At 36.5% G+C, this 18834-nt stretch overlaps 2 protein-coding genes across 4 annotated transcripts; both read left to right on the plus strand.

Annotated features, from left to right (window-relative positions):
• The first annotated feature begins 221 nt into the window (after nt 1-221).
• atp6v1ab (ATPase H+ transporting V1 subunit Ab) lies at nt 222-6069 on the plus strand. Of its 2 annotated transcripts, XM_079601184.1 has the most exons (15): nt 222-379; nt 1779-1871; nt 2070-2198; nt 2303-2517; nt 2730-2867; nt 2958-3109; nt 3346-3508; nt 3595-3703; nt 3791-3913; nt 4001-4115; nt 4267-4330; nt 4462-4665; nt 4783-4877; nt 4984-5155; nt 5735-6069. In XM_079601184.1, exons 2-15 carry the CDS (start codon nt 1790-1792, stop codon nt 5825-5827), a joined length of 1854 nt encoding a protein of 617 aa, XP_079457310.1. In that variant the 5' UTR covers nt 222-379; nt 1779-1789; the 3' UTR covers nt 5828-6069. The 2 variants fall into 2 exon arrangements, with proteins under 2 accessions (XP_079457310.1, XP_079457309.1); XM_079601183.1 differs by having other exon boundaries at nt 269-379; nt 3791-4115.
• Nucleotides 6070-7735: 1666 nt separating this feature from the next.
• Nucleotides 7736-18800, plus strand: gramd1c (GRAM domain containing 1c). 2 transcript variants are annotated; one of them, XM_079601313.1, is made up of 18 exons: nt 7736-7948; nt 8656-8754; nt 9082-9217; nt 9339-9439; nt 9594-9689; nt 9774-9854; nt 11278-11402; nt 11503-11662; nt 12008-12176; nt 12253-12390; nt 13325-13443; nt 14397-14539; nt 14643-14746; nt 16108-16278; nt 16480-16549; nt 17291-17410; nt 17495-17600; nt 17734-18800. In XM_079601313.1, the coding sequence occupies exons 2-18, from the start codon at nt 8665-8667 to the stop codon at nt 17800-17802; spliced, it is 1998 nt and encodes a 665-aa protein (XP_079457439.1). In that variant the 5' UTR covers nt 7736-7948; nt 8656-8664; the 3' UTR covers nt 17803-18800. The 2 variants fall into 2 exon arrangements, with proteins under 2 accessions (XP_079457439.1, XP_079457440.1); XM_079601314.1 differs by having other exon boundaries at nt 7773-7948; nt 12008-12167; nt 17734-18761.
• Nucleotides 18801-18834: the final 34 nt, after the last annotated feature.

Raw genomic sequence — 18834 nt, forward strand, 5'->3', positions numbered from 1 at the left:
CTGGAAAAATGATCCCTGAAAAGGTTTAACGGCCACTATTGTGTTAGTTTCTGATTTCTTGCATATAAAGGAAACAGTGAGAAACCGGAGATCTGTATTAATACAAGAAACCGCTTTTTTACTTTGATTGCTGGATTCAAGTGAAGAATTCCTTTAGAAATAAAATTATGTATATTGTGTTGTGACCCAGAGAACAAAAGAAAGCAACGGCGCACACAGTAGGGGGCGATATGAAGTTTACAGCAAAGACTTCACTCTGCAGAGGGAGAACGGGCCGTGACGTCAGCTCCCAACCGAATTAAGTCAGCTGACTTTTCTCGTTTCTCTCGTCTCATCTCTCACCAAAGGATCTGGACACAGGACAGTCTCATTATCTGAGGTATTTTTGGAAATTTTGGATATTTGTTTTTTTTTAGTGCAGATACTGCATTATACCGTACTTTAGTTTAATCAAGCTGAAAATATGATTATACGATTTTTCTTCTTATGTTTTTCTTTGTAGTTTATTTATTCTATAATAACCATTATTTAACAGTTTATTGTGCTGTTGTGTAAGCTAACGTTACACTGTGTCGCTGAATCACTGTTCGCTTCGCATCTGCGCGCAGCTCATCTCTCGTGACATGTTATTTTCCCCTGCATTCACTGATTCCCAGTGAATATCCCACTTGAATGCTAAACAAATTGTGGTGGATTTCAATACATCATCTGGATAGATTTCCTCATGGGTTTCCGAATACCAAGATTTTGTAGCGCTTTGGGAGAAAAAAAAAAAACCTTAGATTTTCAGCAAAGGTCAAATATCAGCAGCATCGTGATCATGTGATCATGCAGCATCTCTTCGCAGATCAATCTCCATTGCAAAATTCAACCGCTACAAGCATTACGATGTTTATAGATTAGAATATTAATATACTTTAATATTTAATCTTCAAACCTTTATCTCTGCAGAGTTTTTTTTGTTTAACCACTGTCTGCTGTTTTCTTTCTCTCTCCAGTCAACAACAGCATTCTATGTTTGCAGACCACGTCCTTAAGGAATTTTCTTTTTTCTGTACTGACAGTACTTTACTATTATTATTTCATGATTTCAAAAGTCGGCTCTGTCTGTTTTTTTCCTATTTATTATGCAGGATTGTTGCTCAAATTCATAGTTGTTCCCCTCAATTTTGGGCTTATATGCTGTGTAGAGAACTTAATACTTAGGCTAATGGATATTCGTCCCCAATATTCACAGATGTCATAGGAGCATCATGTGATTATAAATTCACAAATACCTGGAAGTTTAACTGGTTCCTCTTGAGGCGTTTAATAACAGGAATAGATGGTTATTTTATGAATAAATGTGTCAGTGTAATACATTATTTTTATAGACCATTTGGGGTGTTTAGTTGTAGGTATCAAATTAAAAAGCATTTGTTCAGTTTGTCAAAAATGCCACTACAAAACACATTTTTTTCCAGATTTGCTCAACTGTCTATTTTCCCCACTTCCTCATATGGTTTCTTTTTTACAGTCAGTGTCATGTGCCCTTGGTCATGTGACGCTGTTCCATGTTTTGTCTCACAGAATGCCTATATAAATGTTGCTTGCATAAATATAAATGGGCTTTTTACACAGGATAACATGAATACTGCAAATTATTCTGATATAAATATGTAAAAAGATGACAGAAAAAAATTAAGTAATAAATAATCCAGATAGTAACTCTATAAATACACTGATTTTTATTGTATTGTATTTTTATTTATTTACATTTTTACATTATTTTGTGCTAGACACACTCAAAATGGATTTCTCCAAGCTGCCTAAGGTCCAAGACGAGGATGAGGAGGGACAATTTGGATATGTGCATGGTGTATCTGGACCTGGTTAGTAGAAATTCAGATGCCTTACATTTTATTTTATTTTGTTTTATTTGTATTATTATGTCTCTAGAGCTTTTATTTTGATTATGATGTCACGACTAAACAGAGCTTTTGATGCTTTATTTAAAAAAAATAAAGTCATGTCCGCAAGTCATTTTGAAGGTTCCATTTATTGTTACTGACTCTCTAATTGTGTTGTAGTGGTGACGGCCACCAGAATGGCAGGAGCTGCCATGTACGAGCTGGTGCGAGTGGGTCACTGTGAGCTTGTGGGAGAGATCATCAGGCTGGAGGGTGACATGGCCACCATCCAGGTCTATGAAGAGACATGTATCCTATTCTTACCTTAGTAAAGGACACGCTTTCTATGGTTGCTGTTATGCAGTGTGTAGAACCTATTAAATAGTTTTGTTGTTTTCCTGAGCTTTCATCAGCTGGTGTTTCCGTTGGTGACCCTGTCCTGCGCACAGGGAAACCTCTCTCTGTGGAGTTAGGACCAGGAATCATGGGTTCAATCTTTGATGGTATTCAGCGTCCCCTCAAAGACATCAATGACCTCACTCAAAGTATCTATATTCCCAGAGGAGTCAACATTGGTGCCCTTAACCGTGATCTGAAATGGGAGTTCACCCCAATCAAAAGCTTGCGTGTAAGTGAATTATTTGTTTTAGTTTTAAGTTAAGGTACTGAATTATGGAGGCATCACAATATTATGATTTGAAATATGATAAACAAATATACTTTACTAACATTATTAGTGGACCTCAAAGAAAATATATGAAATGACCACTTTAAGATGGTCAGGTTGTCAATCAAATCAAATGTTTGAGTGATTTTAAGCGGTGTATGTGTCCATCACAGGTTGGCAGTCACATCACAGGAGGTGACATCTATGGAACGGTGTTTGAAAACTCTCTTATTAAACACAAAATAATGTTACCGCCAAAAAGCAGAGGAACTGTCTCGTATGTGGCTCCACCTGGAAACTATGATGTCTCGGTGAGCCTAGTAACAGTTTCAATTTGTGAAGAGCAGTAAAACGTTAATTATTTGGATATGGAAGTCAATGTGCATGTGTGTGTTTGTTAGGATGTGGTGTTGGAGTTGGAGTTTGAGGGAGTGAAAGAGAAGTTCACCATGGTGCAAGTGTGGCCTGTGCGTCAGGTCCGGCCTGTCACTGAGAAGCTTCCTGCAAATCACCCTCTGCTGACTGGTCAGCGAGTACTGGACGCCCTTTTTCCGTGAGTCATGTTGTATAAAATAACTCAACAATAAATGTTAATATTTCCATCATTTTCCAAAATAATAGACAACATTTTCAAAGGACAAATAATGGACCTAGCCCAATATCCCCCAATTAAAAAAAAAAGACTTTTCATAAATGTCAATCAACAGAAATGAGAGTGGTTTAAATAATTAAGTACAGTAGAAGTTTTGGTTCAACAGATCTTTTAGTTTTCCCTGTTTGATTCGACAGATGTGTGCAGGGAGGAACCACAGCTATCCCTGGTGCGTTTGGTTGTGGTAAAACTGTGATTTCTCAGTCCCTGTCTAAGTACTCCAACAGTGATGTCATCATCTACGTGGGCTGCGGAGAGCGCGGTAACGAAATGTCTGAAGTACTCCGAGATTTCCCTGAGGTGAGTAGCATCAGTTCTCATTGAACCAACAGCTCATAAACTGTAATGGGTTCAGTAGGGTGATTGACAGTTCTCTTGTCCTATAGCTGACCATGGAGGTGGATGGTAAGGTGGAGAGCATCATGAAGAGAACGGGCTTGGTTGCCAACACATCCAACATGCCCGTGGCTGCCAGAGAAGCTTCTATTTACACAGGCTTGTAGAATATTTGATATAGAAATAATGTGCACTTTAAATGGAGCGGCTGTGTTCTCATCATTTATGGGTGTTTATTCCATCTAGGAATCACGCTGTCTGAGTATTTCAGAGACATGGGCTACAATGTGAGCATGATGGCTGACTCCACCTCTCGATGGGCAGAGGCTCTGAGGGAGATCTCTGGTCGTCTGGCTGAGATGCCTGCTGGTACGTGTGATGTGACCATCTCGGCCACCGCGGAAAATACTATAAATTATAAACTGAATTTGTGTTTGTGTGTGCTCTCATTCACAGATAGCGGTTATCCTGCCTATCTCGGAGCACGTCTGGCCTCATTTTATGAGCGCGCCGGCCGAGTTAAATGTCTTGGTAACCCAGAGAGAGAGGGCAGTGTGAGCATTGTGGGAGCGTAAGTACTTGATTCCATGTTTTTTTTTCTTCATTTGCTTTTTTTTACTTTGGTAAAGTTTTTCTTTTATATTTGATATATTTTTAACATCTTACAGTATATGACTATTGTTGTTAGTGTTAATGTGCTCCATCTTTTGTTTTAATGGCAGTGTGTCTCCCCCTGGTGGAGATTTCTCAGATCCTGTGACTTCTGCTACGCTTGGTATTGTACAAGTAAGTGAAGATTCTAGATTTTCTTCTCATTGCTGTCTTAATACTTGTTTATAGTGGAAAAAACCCCCCATGTTTTTCTTCTAGAGGTAAACAATCTCAAAGTTCATACTATCTCTTATTCTGTCTTTCAGGTGTTTTGGGGTCTGGATAAAAAGCTGGCTCAGAGAAAGCACTTCCCTTCAGTGAACTGGCTCATTAGTTACAGCAAGTACACAAGAGCTCTGGATGAGTATTACGACAAGCACTTCCCTGAATTTGTGCCACTGCGTACCAAAGCCAAAGAGATCTTGCAGGAAGAGGAGGACTTGGCTGAGATTGTGCAGCTTGTGGGGAAGGTGAGTGTCATGTGTGTTTACTGTTTGTACACATCGCTTATACTTAATTGATTTTGTAGTATTATTAAGTAGTGTTATTCTTATTCAGTGATACAACACATCTTATTTATAATCTAGGCATCATTGGCTGAAACTGATAAGATCACACTGGAAGTTGCCAAATTGATCAAGGATGATTTCCTACAGCAAAATGGATACACACCTTATGACAGGTAGTGAACACATGATTGTGATGTCTATATGCTGATGATTATTTGGCTTTGTCACATTCGGGTGAATGGGATTGTGTGGAACTAAAACATTCGATTTAATTTTCAGGTTCTGTCCATTCTATAAGACCGTAGGTATCTTGTCCAACATGATTGCGTTCTATGATATGGCACGTCATGCCGTAGAGACCACTGCACAGAGTGACAATAAGATCACCTGGTCCATGATCCGGGAGCACATGGGAGAAATTCTCTACAGGATCAGTGCCATGAAATTTAAGGTACATGATGTAAACACTGATTGTTTTTTAACTGTCCCAGATGAAATGAATCACGCTTTTATTGTGTCCAAATAGTCTGTGCCACTTGATTTATTAGAACTTCCGTTATCTTGGTTTGTCAATAGTTTGGTTCCTCTTTTATGCTGATTATTCACAAGTATCAGGAACAAGCCAAATGGTGCAATTTAATCATATTGCATGGCAGAGGTTGAATATAAGTGATTTATTTTAAAATATTACATTTATTTTAAATATTTTAAAATATTTGTACAATTATTTGAAAATACTTTCTGCTATCCGAGCTTAACATGCTTTGAACTATAAGTAAACCATTCATTGGTTTGGACTGCTGTTAGAGAAATCACTATGAAAGATGCATTATTTTTTTCAGTTTTATTAAGTGACATTGAAATAACCTTAACTTTAAAATGTCATTGTTGAATAATTGTAATTGTTTATAAAACATAAAAACAAGACTCAATTTAAAAGACTGTTTCTTTCTATTTATTTAAATAGTTTTATTTTAGTTTTTATATTCAATTTTCAAGATGTTTTTTAAAGTCTGTAACTGCATTTCAGGACCCTGTGAAAGAGGGTGAGGAGAAGATCAAAGCGGATTACGGCCAACTCCATGAAGACATGCAGAACTCCTTCCGTACACTGGAAGAATAAAGAGTCTTGTCTTAGCCATCATTCTCAGGGCAGGGCAGCAGAAACCACCAATCCCCCCACCCCATATGCACAACACACCCACAGTCAGTGTCCCTTTTCTCTGTCTAATACATTCCACTGCTTTACATTCATCTTGTGGTCTTATAGATGCTCCAGTGTTCTTGAGATACCGCCAAATACCTTTTTGTGTGTGTGTGTGCATTTGTGTATTATGTGCAATCTGTATTTTCCTCTTTAAATCTTCTGCTCTGCCCTGGTTCTTCTTTCTATTTATCATCCTCTCCATAGATATAGATGTTATTAAATAATTTGATGTAATTATTGTTCTATTTTTATCTGTACAGAAGATTGAAAGACATTACTTCAGAGGTTCGATATATTTAAAGCTGGTATATTTACAGTTTTAATGGTTTACAAAATTTGGTATTGCTGTTTATTGCAGTATTGTCCTGTATATTTTTTGGAGCATTCAGTACACTTCCTCTTCATTGCTCACATGAAAATGTGTTTGAGTCCTGAAAAATTAAATAAATATTAATGAATTTACAAGTATTGTGAATTACAGAATTTCTGGCTGCGTTGTTGGGTCCTGCATGTTCAAATTGAATGCTTGTAGTAGTTTCTTTTAATGAAAATTAAGCCTTTTAGACATTTTGCTAAATAAAACTTGAGCAAGAAAGATTATCATGGCTACAAGTGATAATCTCTGAAAATGAAATGTTTGAGAATATATTCCTTGCCACTGCCACTATCACCCTCGTCTTATCATGGAAGGTTTTTAGGCAGTCATCATTTTACACATGTTTTGAAGTATGTACTGTGTAAATAGTACTGTAAAAATAAATTGGGTGGTGTTGTTTGCATCACTCTGTCTGTAGGGAGTAGTTTCTCAAGTATTTCTAGCTTTGTTCAAGTCATTGTGCAGCCAAGAACAATGCAGTTCTTACCATTTTCATATGGTGTGACCAAAAAATGCCATATCATAGGGTAAAAGAAACCATTTGCTCCTATAAACTCCATTTTAACGTGTAGATTACAAATGTAGGCTAGCCATTACTTAAGATAAGAACTATAGATCCAAATACTTGATGGGTCAGTATTCATGGCAATGTTACACTTACAATTTCTTACCCTTCAAGTTTGGTATGTTCTCAAAGGTTGAATGTCATGTTTGAGGTGTCTTCTTTTACTATGCCATGTTTACTTTAGGATATGTGCTAATGCGTGATGTCAGTTTGTATAACTGGTCTTACTGCATTTTCCCATCTTAAAAATTAATTGTGGCAAGTTCCCTGCCCTGAGTTCTTGTCGATGCATTTCATACACTTTCTGTCTTCCATATCTCCACGTGTTACATAAACAGCCATAAATAACTTGTCTATGAATAGGTTTCACTTTACTATCTTGTTAGAGCTTATATCAAATGCAATAAATAAATGTAACCTTTTTAATAAATATGTCCAAGGTGACCCAACCTCATAAACGTATTTAATACAATAAAAAAAACTATAATATTTGGTCTTTTAATGAATAAAATGGTTGCCTAAAATATAACTGTTCAACCGGTGCAAAAGCACTATAAAATGTTACACCACATTATGTTAGCTTACATCCATAACCCATGAAAATATGTCTCGTCAATTTCTGTCATTTCAACTTGATTTTCCGAACATGATACTAACAAACAGTGTGGTCAAAATCGTTAGGTGTAATAGGTGAATAGGATACAAACAGAAACATAGGCTACTTAAAATGTGCATTTTAAACTGAACAGACACTGCAGTCCCAGTTTAAGCGTTATGCTTAATTTAAACTTTCTTAGAATTTGACTTCGCAAATAAAAGGAGTCACCTATGTCATACGTAAAATATGCAAATACAAAAGTGTGCTTGTTCTCAGCGTCGAATGTTGCTTCATGAGTTGGTAGAATCTGACTGTACATGTTGCCGGGTGTGAGTAGGACGGTCTCAACAACGAGACAGACAACAAGACCGCAGCACGCGGCGACACACTGCTGTCGGAAATTTATGAGCATTTGAAATATCGGCGACGGTCGAAGCTTATGGTAACACTCTTACACCTGGATGTAACCAGGTCTAATATTCAACACGACCTTCTCAGGTATGTATTTTGTCTATGAGAACAAGCCTCTAAAGTCTTTTATTTATACATTCTTCAATGTTCTGTAATGTTTCTGTCAACACTTTATAAATTGGCATCAATGGTTCCAAGAACATTTAACATGGAACCCCTGCACAAAAGGTTCTTTATAGTAGAAGGATTCACATTATTAAAATGTCCTAAGAAAAATGGTTCTTAGGTGAACTGTTCACTTACAGCTTCGTTTGGGGAACTTAAAATGGATCTTCCTTTTGTGTCAAATACCTCCTTTTGGAACATTTATTTTAAGACTGAACACTGTAAAAAGTTATATGATCAATAGGGTATGAAAACAATGTTTTTACATTGCTTTAACTCTTCAAAACAGGTTAAGAAATTTTCAACTTTTTAAAAATAAGTTATAAGATTCAACTTTTTTTCAGTCAGTTTAATGTAATTCAAGTTCATTGTAGCCTACTTAAAAATTTAAGGATGCAACTTTTTAGTTATTTATTTACAGTGAATACACTTTTTCACACAATAGTCTGTTTTGTTTTTCAGAATGAAATGAATGACGCTTTAAATAATTAAATCATTTCTAATGCAGATTCAAATAAAATACTTTTGTGTTCTTATTGGTTTTACTAAAAGCTGGTAGATCAATCGGACCATTAATATTCAAAAAGTGGTTTGGTAAAACATCATTACCTTCAAGTTTACTTCACCAGGCGAAAGGCATGACTGAAAAACCAAAACAAGAGATGGGCAATGAGCTCACACAGGACAACAGTCAGTCTGGGGAAGTCAGATGGACCGAAGAGAAAGAGGTGAGATTGAACATGCTGCTTTTACTTATACAGATTACATTGGTAGAAGTCCCATGGCAACGCTGTATTAACTTCAATTTATAGATATGATCTTAAGCAGAATTATATTGTACAGTTGGCTGTACTTTGTCCTGCGAAAGATTACAGACACTATATCATGATGAGATTACGCAACTGGCATTGATTGCTAAATGATGTGAGATATTAGTAAGCTATTGCTGCTTTTTGCTGCTATTGTATTACACAGATTCCAAAATATTATTAATATAATATTACAATATTATTATTATTTTGTATTGATTTTCTTGCTGTGATTTCACCTCACAGGGTCTGGAAGTCAGTGGGCAGGGCATAGCAGCACCTCAGTCACCTGAAGCTTTGATTTACAGTAGTTATAAACAGAGGAGTGACGAGTTTCGGAAATTATTCAAAGAGGTGCCTGAGTCTGAGAAACTAATTGCAGGTAAGACTGATAGAGGGAGACAGAGAGATTACAAACAAACAACGAAAACATTTTAAAATGTAATCAACTCAAAATGTTTGTTGGTAGACCCACAATATTTGTATATCCATATTTTTCCTAGACTACACCTGTGCTCTCCAGAAGGATATCTTGTTACAAGGCCGCATCTACCTTACAGAGAATTGTTTTTGTTTCTACAGTCATGTTTTTCGTGGTACCAAAGTGAGTCGTGCCATAAGACTTTGTCAATCTATGAATTATTATCATGCCATTACCTAGCCTATATAGTGAGCATATCTGAGATGCTTTATTAGGAATTTCTTTTATAGATTCCATTACTCTGCAAAAAATGACAATAAACCTGATTTTGACTTAGATCATGGTAAATATGAAGGATGTCACCTCAATGTCAAGAGAGAAGACAGCGAAATGGATACCAAATGCTATCCAGATCAGTACTAATTCAGAAAAGGTGAAGTTCAACGATCAATGTTTTTAATTTTTAATTTAGTCTTGTTTATGAATACGAAAACATTTATTTTGGAATTTTCCACAGCTGTTCTTCAGCTCATTCCCATCAAGGGAGAAAAGTTACCAGGGTATATTTCGGCTTTGGCAGAATATTCTAATGGAGAAGGTAATTTCTTTCTTTTTCAAAACTTTTCCTTTTTAACCTCACTATCACTGTTCAAAAATGTGTTGCTGTGACAGATGATTTAGCCTAGCTAATAATTCCTTAAAATATTACTGTATGTTTTTACTCTACAAATTTGTTTTGCCTAGTATTCTCAAATATGAACACAAAAATTAAGAACACATTCTTAAAAACCCTTCCATTATCAATTTTAGTGTTCAGGGAGTCTTCATAGCCAACACAAAGTATTTATTTGTGTTTGGTAGCCTAGGGTGATTAATAATGTGGCATATTAATACCATGTGAGGAAAACAGACAGAATAATACCCTATAGACCTACGTTCAGGGATGTGCTTCAGTGTAAACAACCTAAACCAGTAGGGTACACTTAACAAGGCAGCATGAACATATAGTTCATTGACCTCCATTGAGGCGTGACTTTCTTCGTCTGAAAACATTGTACAGAGAAAATGTTGCCTCTCATACACGCGGAATTACAGTGCTGAAATGACTGGAGGAAAATTAGTATGGAGATATGATAAAACGACTAAAACCAGATATAGATAGGCTTACTGTTAAAGTCAATGAATAGCTCACCACTAGGCGGCGCAGTTGTGGTATTTCGTGGCTTCCTGATTTCAGCATGAGTCTATCGCTGGAAACGCACAGGTTACTGGCGTTCAGCAGGTAGGTGACCCTACGGGGAGCATTTACTGACCGTATAATTTAGCGTATGATTAACAACATATGCTATGTTTAGCTGTTTCTTTGAACATTTTATGTAATTATTAATACGTGGGGGCTTTTTGGAGGTTTATAAATCCATGAAATGTTTTCTCTTCTCTTCGGTTTGTTGTGTGTGAATGTGTCCGTGCCATACGGCCTCAAAACATTGTTTTGAATGTCGTTGCGCCTGTTTGGAAACTTTTTTCACACGACACGGCTGAGAATTGAAGAATTTTTATATGAATATCTTTTTTCATATGGCTTTTGTTTAAGTTTTCCGGTTGTTTTTTGTCGGAACAAACTCTTGCTTATGTCCGCTCCGCTGATACTGTCTGTCTATTTACATGTGTCGCTGCAACGTCTTCACACCTTATTTCTATGGTAACCGTAGTTTTCGCCAAACTTATCGTTGCTACTGCGAAACCATGAAAATTATCATGGAATATTCTTCATAAATCTTCGTATTTCACGTTACTGTTGCTTGTCATTTGCTCTTCCAACAGAGTTGATCTTTGGTCAGTGAGGTGTGGAGCAGGTTAGGGCTGTTTTATGTGCTGGGTTAGATTAATATCAGCACAGGAACTTGAATAGAAATGCTTAAGTGAACTGTTTCAGTTTTTATAAGACAAAAAGTGCACATTGGAGGGACGGAAACAAGTAAGTAAGTTATATTGCTCAATGTTACTTTCCTCTCTTGCAGAAACTGACCAAGTTGGAGCTGTTGCAGATGATTAAGCAGCATTATGGCAACGACTTAGGATTGAGTCATGATGAAATTGAAAGCTTTCAAAGATCAGTAGATACTGTCACACCTACCCTGCCCAGGTTAACTACACACACCCATTCACATCTACACATGTCAACAGCTGTTTGGACAAATGAGAGATCAGTTACTTGGGTTTCAGGTCCCATCTCTCTGTTGCAGTCTGAATATGCGTGGAGAAGATTACACCGGGAGGCCAGAAAGGCCCACATCGCTTCGTCTTCCCCAAGGGGAGATGAATTCTTATGAGGCCACCACACCACAGGGTGACGACACACAGTCTTCAGTTGGACTGCAAAGCATGCTCTCAGCAAATGGAGGGGTACGTCGATAAATATAGTTCCATTGGCAGATGGATTCTTCCTAAAATGCTTGGTCTAATGACAAAGCATCTGAGTTTTGAACCAATTGATTTAAAAAGACATAAAATAATTTATATGCTTGATGTTGTTTAATTTTATGTTGCCAGAAAATTATTTGTGAATATATTGTCAATATTAAATGTATTACCCAACCCTACCAAATGGTCAACTTGTTAATTGTTGAATATAAAGCTATGTAGTCAACATTTTATTTTATTTTAAAGAAAGAAAAGTAGATTTTATAGCAAAGTCTTTAAAGTAGAGCTCATGTATAGGTGTTGATATTTGTGTCAAACCCTCAATAGGACGACTCTCTCAGTACCCCGTCCCATCAGCGCAGTCCAAATCTGTCATTAAACCAGTCGGGGTCTGAACGAGTGTCTAAACACTCCTCTCTCTCTCTGGATCTAAATGCCAATGAAGACCAGCTCTCTGATAACAGCAGATCTGACAGCCTGGAGGAGGGTGAGATGAGTATGTATGTTGCCTGTTTCTCATTCCATGGCTGTATGGATGCATTTTTTTTTACATTAGTATTGCTTCCTTCTAGTGGAAGAATGTGAGACTGTCTCTCAGGGAAGGCTGTATGTGAACCGGGTCTTTCACATCAGTGCTGAGAAGATGTTTGACCTGCTTTTCTCCGATTCTAAGTTCTTGCGGAGGTTTATGGATGTCAGGAAGATCACAGGTACTTCGTTTTAAATTTAGTTTACATTTTAGTAATTTTGTTATGCGCTTTTATCATTTCTAAGTTTTTAAAGTTTGTTTTTAAACTAATATTTATATATTTTTTTATTTCAGTGTTATTTCAGTTACCAAAACTATTTTGAATGGTTTTAGTATTAGTTAAAGGTGCACTTTGCAGGATTTTCAGTTACTGTTGGTAAACACAACATTCACACTTGGCCCCTCAAAACCGCCAAAAGTACAAGCTCTGTCCCCTAATATCAGTTGCAACTGACTCAAGAAACTACCAGCGGGAAAAATAGTGATGAGCCATTTTGCAAATATTTTTTCAATTATTGTGCTTCTCATCATGCCAATTTTTTTTGTGTGTGTGTATTATATGAAAGAACAGTAATGCTAATAGTTAGATGACTGGCTGTAATTTGCGAGCAAATTTTGCCATCTTCAGTCTAGCTCGCTAATAAACATGAATTACATGTCATCACAAAAATGTAATTGCAATGCCTAGTAATCAGTCAAGTTACAGATAGTAGTCTATAAGTCAGTAGCAACATTAGAGAACTGTTTTTGTGTTGAGACACGACAACTTAACAGAACTTCCCGAGCTTCAGACACAGGCGATACAGTCCCGCCCTCACTTGCTCTGCACGATGTTATTAGTTAGGGCTACACACACCCACTGGCCAAAGGTTGCAGCCCAGAAACGTCCCGAGCACAGCAGTTCAAGAAGAAAATATGAAAATGCAGGCACAGGGCATTGCCTCTATAGATACAAGCACCACACATTTCTAGGGGGCCATAAGTAATGATTGAGAGGTATTATTTTTGTACGAGTATGTAAATCCTGCATAGTGCACCTGTAATAACAAACAATGGATTTTCCACATAATGTTTTGGCATACTGTTTATAGTAACAAAAGCATATTGTCTGACAGGTGCAAGCTCTACCTCTTGGCAAAGAGAGGCCTCTGGCGGTATGAAAAGGACTTTGAACTACACCATCACTATTTCTAACCCCCTTGTCGGAAAATTCTCCACTGCCACAGAGAACCAGGTTAGATTCGCCACTGTATGGCTCTGTTTCAAAACCACACAGGAGCCTCAAAAGTGACCAATTTGTGGTCAAACAAATATTAAAAACAGTTTATCAACCTTATTGAAAGGCTACGTTTCTTTGGTTGCACTATCAGTTAACGTGCAGTATTTGGTTATTCCACATTTATATTTAGACATGGATGGCAGGAAGGAGCTGTGGGTGTCAAGTTGAAGGGTTATGGGTCCTTTGATTATTTTTGTGAAATTAACATCTGTCACTTCCACTTTTATCTTGCAAATCTGCCAAACCACCACATCAAAGTTAATGTTAAAGTTGTTTCAAAGTTTTTTTTAACTTAAAACTATAGAGTAGTTTGCCAGTGCCATTTCAACTGCAAAGAGTTATCAGCTCTTGCTCTGTGACACAGAATAATGACAAGTATATAACCACTGATCTGTTCTCTGTAAGACAGTTAATTATGCAATAGGCAGTTTTTGGTCCGATTGTATTATGCAGCAATTAACATTTATAAGAAAATGACTGTAATTTCAAAACCACCTTCCAATTATTTGATCTAATTGTGACTGAGTTGCACTTTAAAGTTGATGCAGTCAATTAGATCGAATAATCACAATCAGGTTTTAATGCAATAATGGTGACTGGCCTAATGACCACATTTATACAATGAATGTTTAGTAATGCTTGTAAACATGGTAACAGATTGTGCTAGTAAATGCAGACTTTGTATGTATGGTGACTTTAAAGATTCAATTTTTATCTTTGGAAATATAATTATTTGCATGTCATAAATATTTAAGGATCACTTTATCCAAAATTTAAAAGAGACATTGTATTTTAGGCCTTACTAAACCGTGTATGAACAGAACCATATTAATATAGATGTATTGTGTGAATGCAGCCTCTGCGTGTATGTGGAATATTTTCTGATTTCTGTTCTCTGTGCATGCTAGACACTATATAAAGAGTCACGAGAGGGTCAATACTACATGATAGATGCGGAGGTCTACACACATGATGTTCCTTACCATGACTACTTCTACACTCAGAATCGCTACTGTATCATCCGTAACTCCAAGCACAAGTGCAGACTCAGGTGAGCTGGTCTTAATATCTGTGTGTGTCTGACCTCTGTCTAAATCTCTTGGTGTGTTTAAACCCATTTAGTAAATAATTTAACTCTTGATCTCTCTGTTCAGGATTTACACTGATGTCAAATACAAAAAGCAGCCCTGGGGTCTTGTTAAATCCTTTATCACCAAAAACTCCTGGAGTGGCCTTGAAGACTACTTTAGACATCTTGGTTGGTATAATGATTTTTTTTTAACTCTCCCTAACCCTCTATTTTACTTCTTCTAAGTTTGTATTGTTCTTTATATGTCCATGTGGTGTTTTTAATATGCTTTAAGACAAACCCATGGCTGAGTATTTTCACCTTAAAACTGCAGTTTTAACTGTCCAGTTTTAAAAATGTTGTTTTCCCAGTTTCAAAAATGTAACCAATCCTGTCGACGTGTGGGGTGGGTCTTTTAATATCAGTGAGCACAAAGATACTTTTAAGAAGGGACAGGAAAATCGGGTGCATTATAGCAATAAGCGGGTTGACGTTCTAAGTTGTTCAAAGCGTTCTTAAGGATGCTGATTTTTAGAAAGCAGCTGTTTGACTGAGATATCATTTTGATTATCAAAAAGGAGTTTTAAGGGATAAAATTAATGACTTCAGGGGGACTTTAACTTCTTGATCTATAGGATGTGGCCATTTTCTACATGTCCTAATGTCACTAATTAAATCTATACATGTTTCTGGTTTCACTTCATAGCAGGGTTATTATAGTAATATAAAGAATAAAACTAAAACCATAAAAACACGTTTGTTTCTTGAAATAAATGTTAACTGAAGTTATTTTAAATATTTAAAAATAAAAAATATTTTAAAAAATATTTTACAAATATTCATTTTTAATTAAAAAAAAATATTTTAAGCTAGATGCCAAGACAACATTTTTTTTATATACCGTACTAAAATAAAAATTATTAAAAACTTTATATAGGTATATATTTTTTTTAATAATATAAAAATGACAAAACATACAAAAAAATATATTATTAGAAACGAAATTATACAAATAAAATCAAATTCAGAATATTAATAGAAACTATAATGTATCTCAATGATACTAAAATAAGACTTCTTCATAGTGGTCCAGTCTCTAAAGCCAGTGCCTATATATGTTCTCCACTGCTGAACAAATCAAAACAGAAGGGCATATCAAATGCTTGACACAAAATAATGGCATAAAGCTGCAGCCCAAAACTACAGTAGATTAATTAAAGTGAGCAGAACCGCAGACTGCACAATATTTTTCTTATCGACTGGGAAAAGAAAGCTGGCTAATAGCTTCTGTGCCATGGGATGTTGGATTAGGGAATCAAATGAGTAATGAACATTAGTGACTTGCTCCGAGTGTCTTGGGAGGGCTATTAGCAGCATAGATGTGTCCATTTCCTATTGGTGAAATGCATCAGTTGGATCCATTGCCTGCAAGGCCATTTTCTACTAAACTACAGGGATGCCAAAAGCCAGACCCCTAATCAATCCAGTGACCTCTGGGCTCCCATATTAATGCAATTACAATGATGTTTACCTCACAATGCACATCCCAGAGGCAGAGCTGCTTGAAGAGGAAGCAGAGTTGAATCAAGGAAGCGGAGATGCTGGGAAGACGAGTGGTTTGCGCAGGAGGCGAAGAACCTTCAGTCGCACCCTACAGGAACACATGAAGCCAGGAAAGCAGTACAGCGCAGACTCTGATCAGCAGGGAGGCGGCACCATGGGTATAATATATCTATCTTTTTTTATTTTTATATCTGAATCCAAAATCTCTGCTACTGGGCATAAAATACTGATAAACCATAGAAACAGTTTTCATACTAATCAGATGTGCTAATTTGGTGGTTTGTGCTTTTTAATATTCAAGCAAACATGAAGATATTGTGTTTTAGACTTTCATGTTTGCATTGCATTTTACATTACAGGTGTCATGGACATAAAGAACACACCACACAGATGGAACATCACTTCAATTGTAATTTGGATGAGCTTAATGTAAGACTTAATTTACTCTAAGGCCTATCTCACACCTCATACATAAGCAGTGTGAGATTAGGCCCTTTTTACTCGCATGCTAGGGTTCGTGTTCAGTGCATAACACACCGCACACACATGCGCATTGATTTTTTTGCACTAATTAGTTTGTCCACAAGGTGGCAACAGTGCCACAGGGTCATCGTTTCACAAGGTAGTTAAAGAAAAAACTGAATCATTTTTTGCATTTTTTTGTCGACCGGCCATGTACGCATAAACGTGAAATGGAGTATACTTTGAAAGGCTATGCATACAATCTCAAATCCTAAAATGGTTATTTAAATTTGCCTCTTGAGAGTTATTACAAGCTTGAAGGGGACCACATTTACACTTAAATAGTAAAAAATCTATTGCAACACATTTTTTACTTTATTGCAGACTGTTGTAAAAAAACACACGTTTATCCGATTTAATTCAGTCAGATTTAATGAATATAAAGTGTTTGTTTGAAACCCAGAATTCCAGAAACTTTCACTATGCATCTCAGATATATTGCTTAATTTTTTTCATCATTACATTGCTATATTTGCAAAAGATTATATACTGTAGACAAACAGGTTATTTTCTCTTTTATATGCACTGCTTACATCTGCGGTGTGAAACATGGAAGAAAGACTATTAATCTTAACCATGGTCATTTAGAACTATGTATGAGACAAATACTTAATGTGCTTATGAATGTGACATTGTTTTGCCTTTCAGACTTTTCGTTCTGGTGGTCCTAAACTTGGGGTTGTTTTTTAAACTTTGGGCCATGGAAGATGTCGCTCATCGTATGTATCTGAACACCAAGCACAGAATGAAGGAGAGAGTAGTGGCTAGGTAAAGGCTCTTTCAAAAGACATTGTATTTTGTTTTTGGTGCACGTTTATGAACAAAATTGACTTACTAACTGTTTTTATGTAGTTTGGCACCTGACCTAGGGCCTGGACAGGGTATGCCACACAGAAGTCGAGAGGAAGCACATCTACTGAGAGCAGTACTGCAGGACTCCATTAACCTTCTTGAACAAGTATGTTTGGGTGCCATACTGTCTCTTATTAAACCCATCCTTCAATGACACGTAAATGCAAAACAAACTGTGGTTGTTCACCGTTAATCATCAGTGAGACTTATTTATATTTCTGCTGCTCTCTTCTTCACAGCTACGCAGTTCTCTAATGGTGCTTCAGCAGAACTTTCAGGCCTACAACAGATCCTCCTCTCAGCTTTAAATATCATTGGGTTTGGCGACCTGACAACACAAGGGTATTCTTTCCATAAGACCTGTGCTCGCTGAGGAGTGTTGCCATAGGGTTAGTCACCCCAGGGTAGACTCGTAGCCATGTTCATCATCTCTGGGCTTTTTTTGTTGTGGTTGGATGTTTTTTTTAATTGTCAAAGCTGTTTTTGTCTTGGATGTGATTTTTGCACTAGCACACTAAATCTAGCGAGTTTCTTCTTGAATTTGCAAACTTGAACTTGAAGCTGTAGGAGAAAAGCAGATACTAATTTGATGTCCATTTTTTCTGGACTACAACAAAAGCTTTAATTTTCAGATATGTAATGGATTCAGTGCAGTTGCACATGTCCTTCATTTTGATTATGGAGGGGGGCAATGCAGGCCCGTTGCCTCCAGTTCACATGTTAAAGATCTGCCTAAAGTTTACTCATGTGGCTTTTTTCTCTTGATTTTAGACAATGCTCTTGTCTTTAGATACCTCTAAGAATTTGTAAATGATTGCACCTTAAAATATTATTAATGCAGGGATCACCACTGACAAATGATTGTGTATATTAAAATTGTAGAATGTTTGAAGTTCTGAATGCTCATCAGGATTTTAATAATGTCTTACAGTACAGGTTCATATGGAGAAGATAAAATCTCTGACATTTACTGTAAATGAGTGATGTTTTACCTTTAAATTGTTTACACGTCTTTAAATACCACTTTTGGTTGTTCAAAAGCTTTTAGGGACTGTATTGTCTCTAAAATAAATTTGATGCATTCATGTAAATGTTTACTTGGGGAAAATTAAAAACTGTGGTAATACTCAAGCATTCCAAACTTTAACAGAAAAACATTAGGTTGATGTGTATAGATGTCTATTTTTTTCCTCTGCATATATTAAGACATTTCTTCTGAAACTATTTATAAATAAAGTTCAAATGTTCAATTTGTGTTTAAGTTTGTGTCAAGTTTACATTTTGATTTAATTGTTATTTTGAGATTTTTTTATGATCTTGTTAGTAACCTCAAATATCAC

This window comes from Phoxinus phoxinus (assembly GCF_949152265.1).
Source record: "Phoxinus phoxinus genome assembly, chromosome: 24".
Classification (NCBI taxonomy): Eukaryota; Metazoa; Chordata; class Actinopteri; order Cypriniformes; family Leuciscidae; genus Phoxinus; species Phoxinus phoxinus.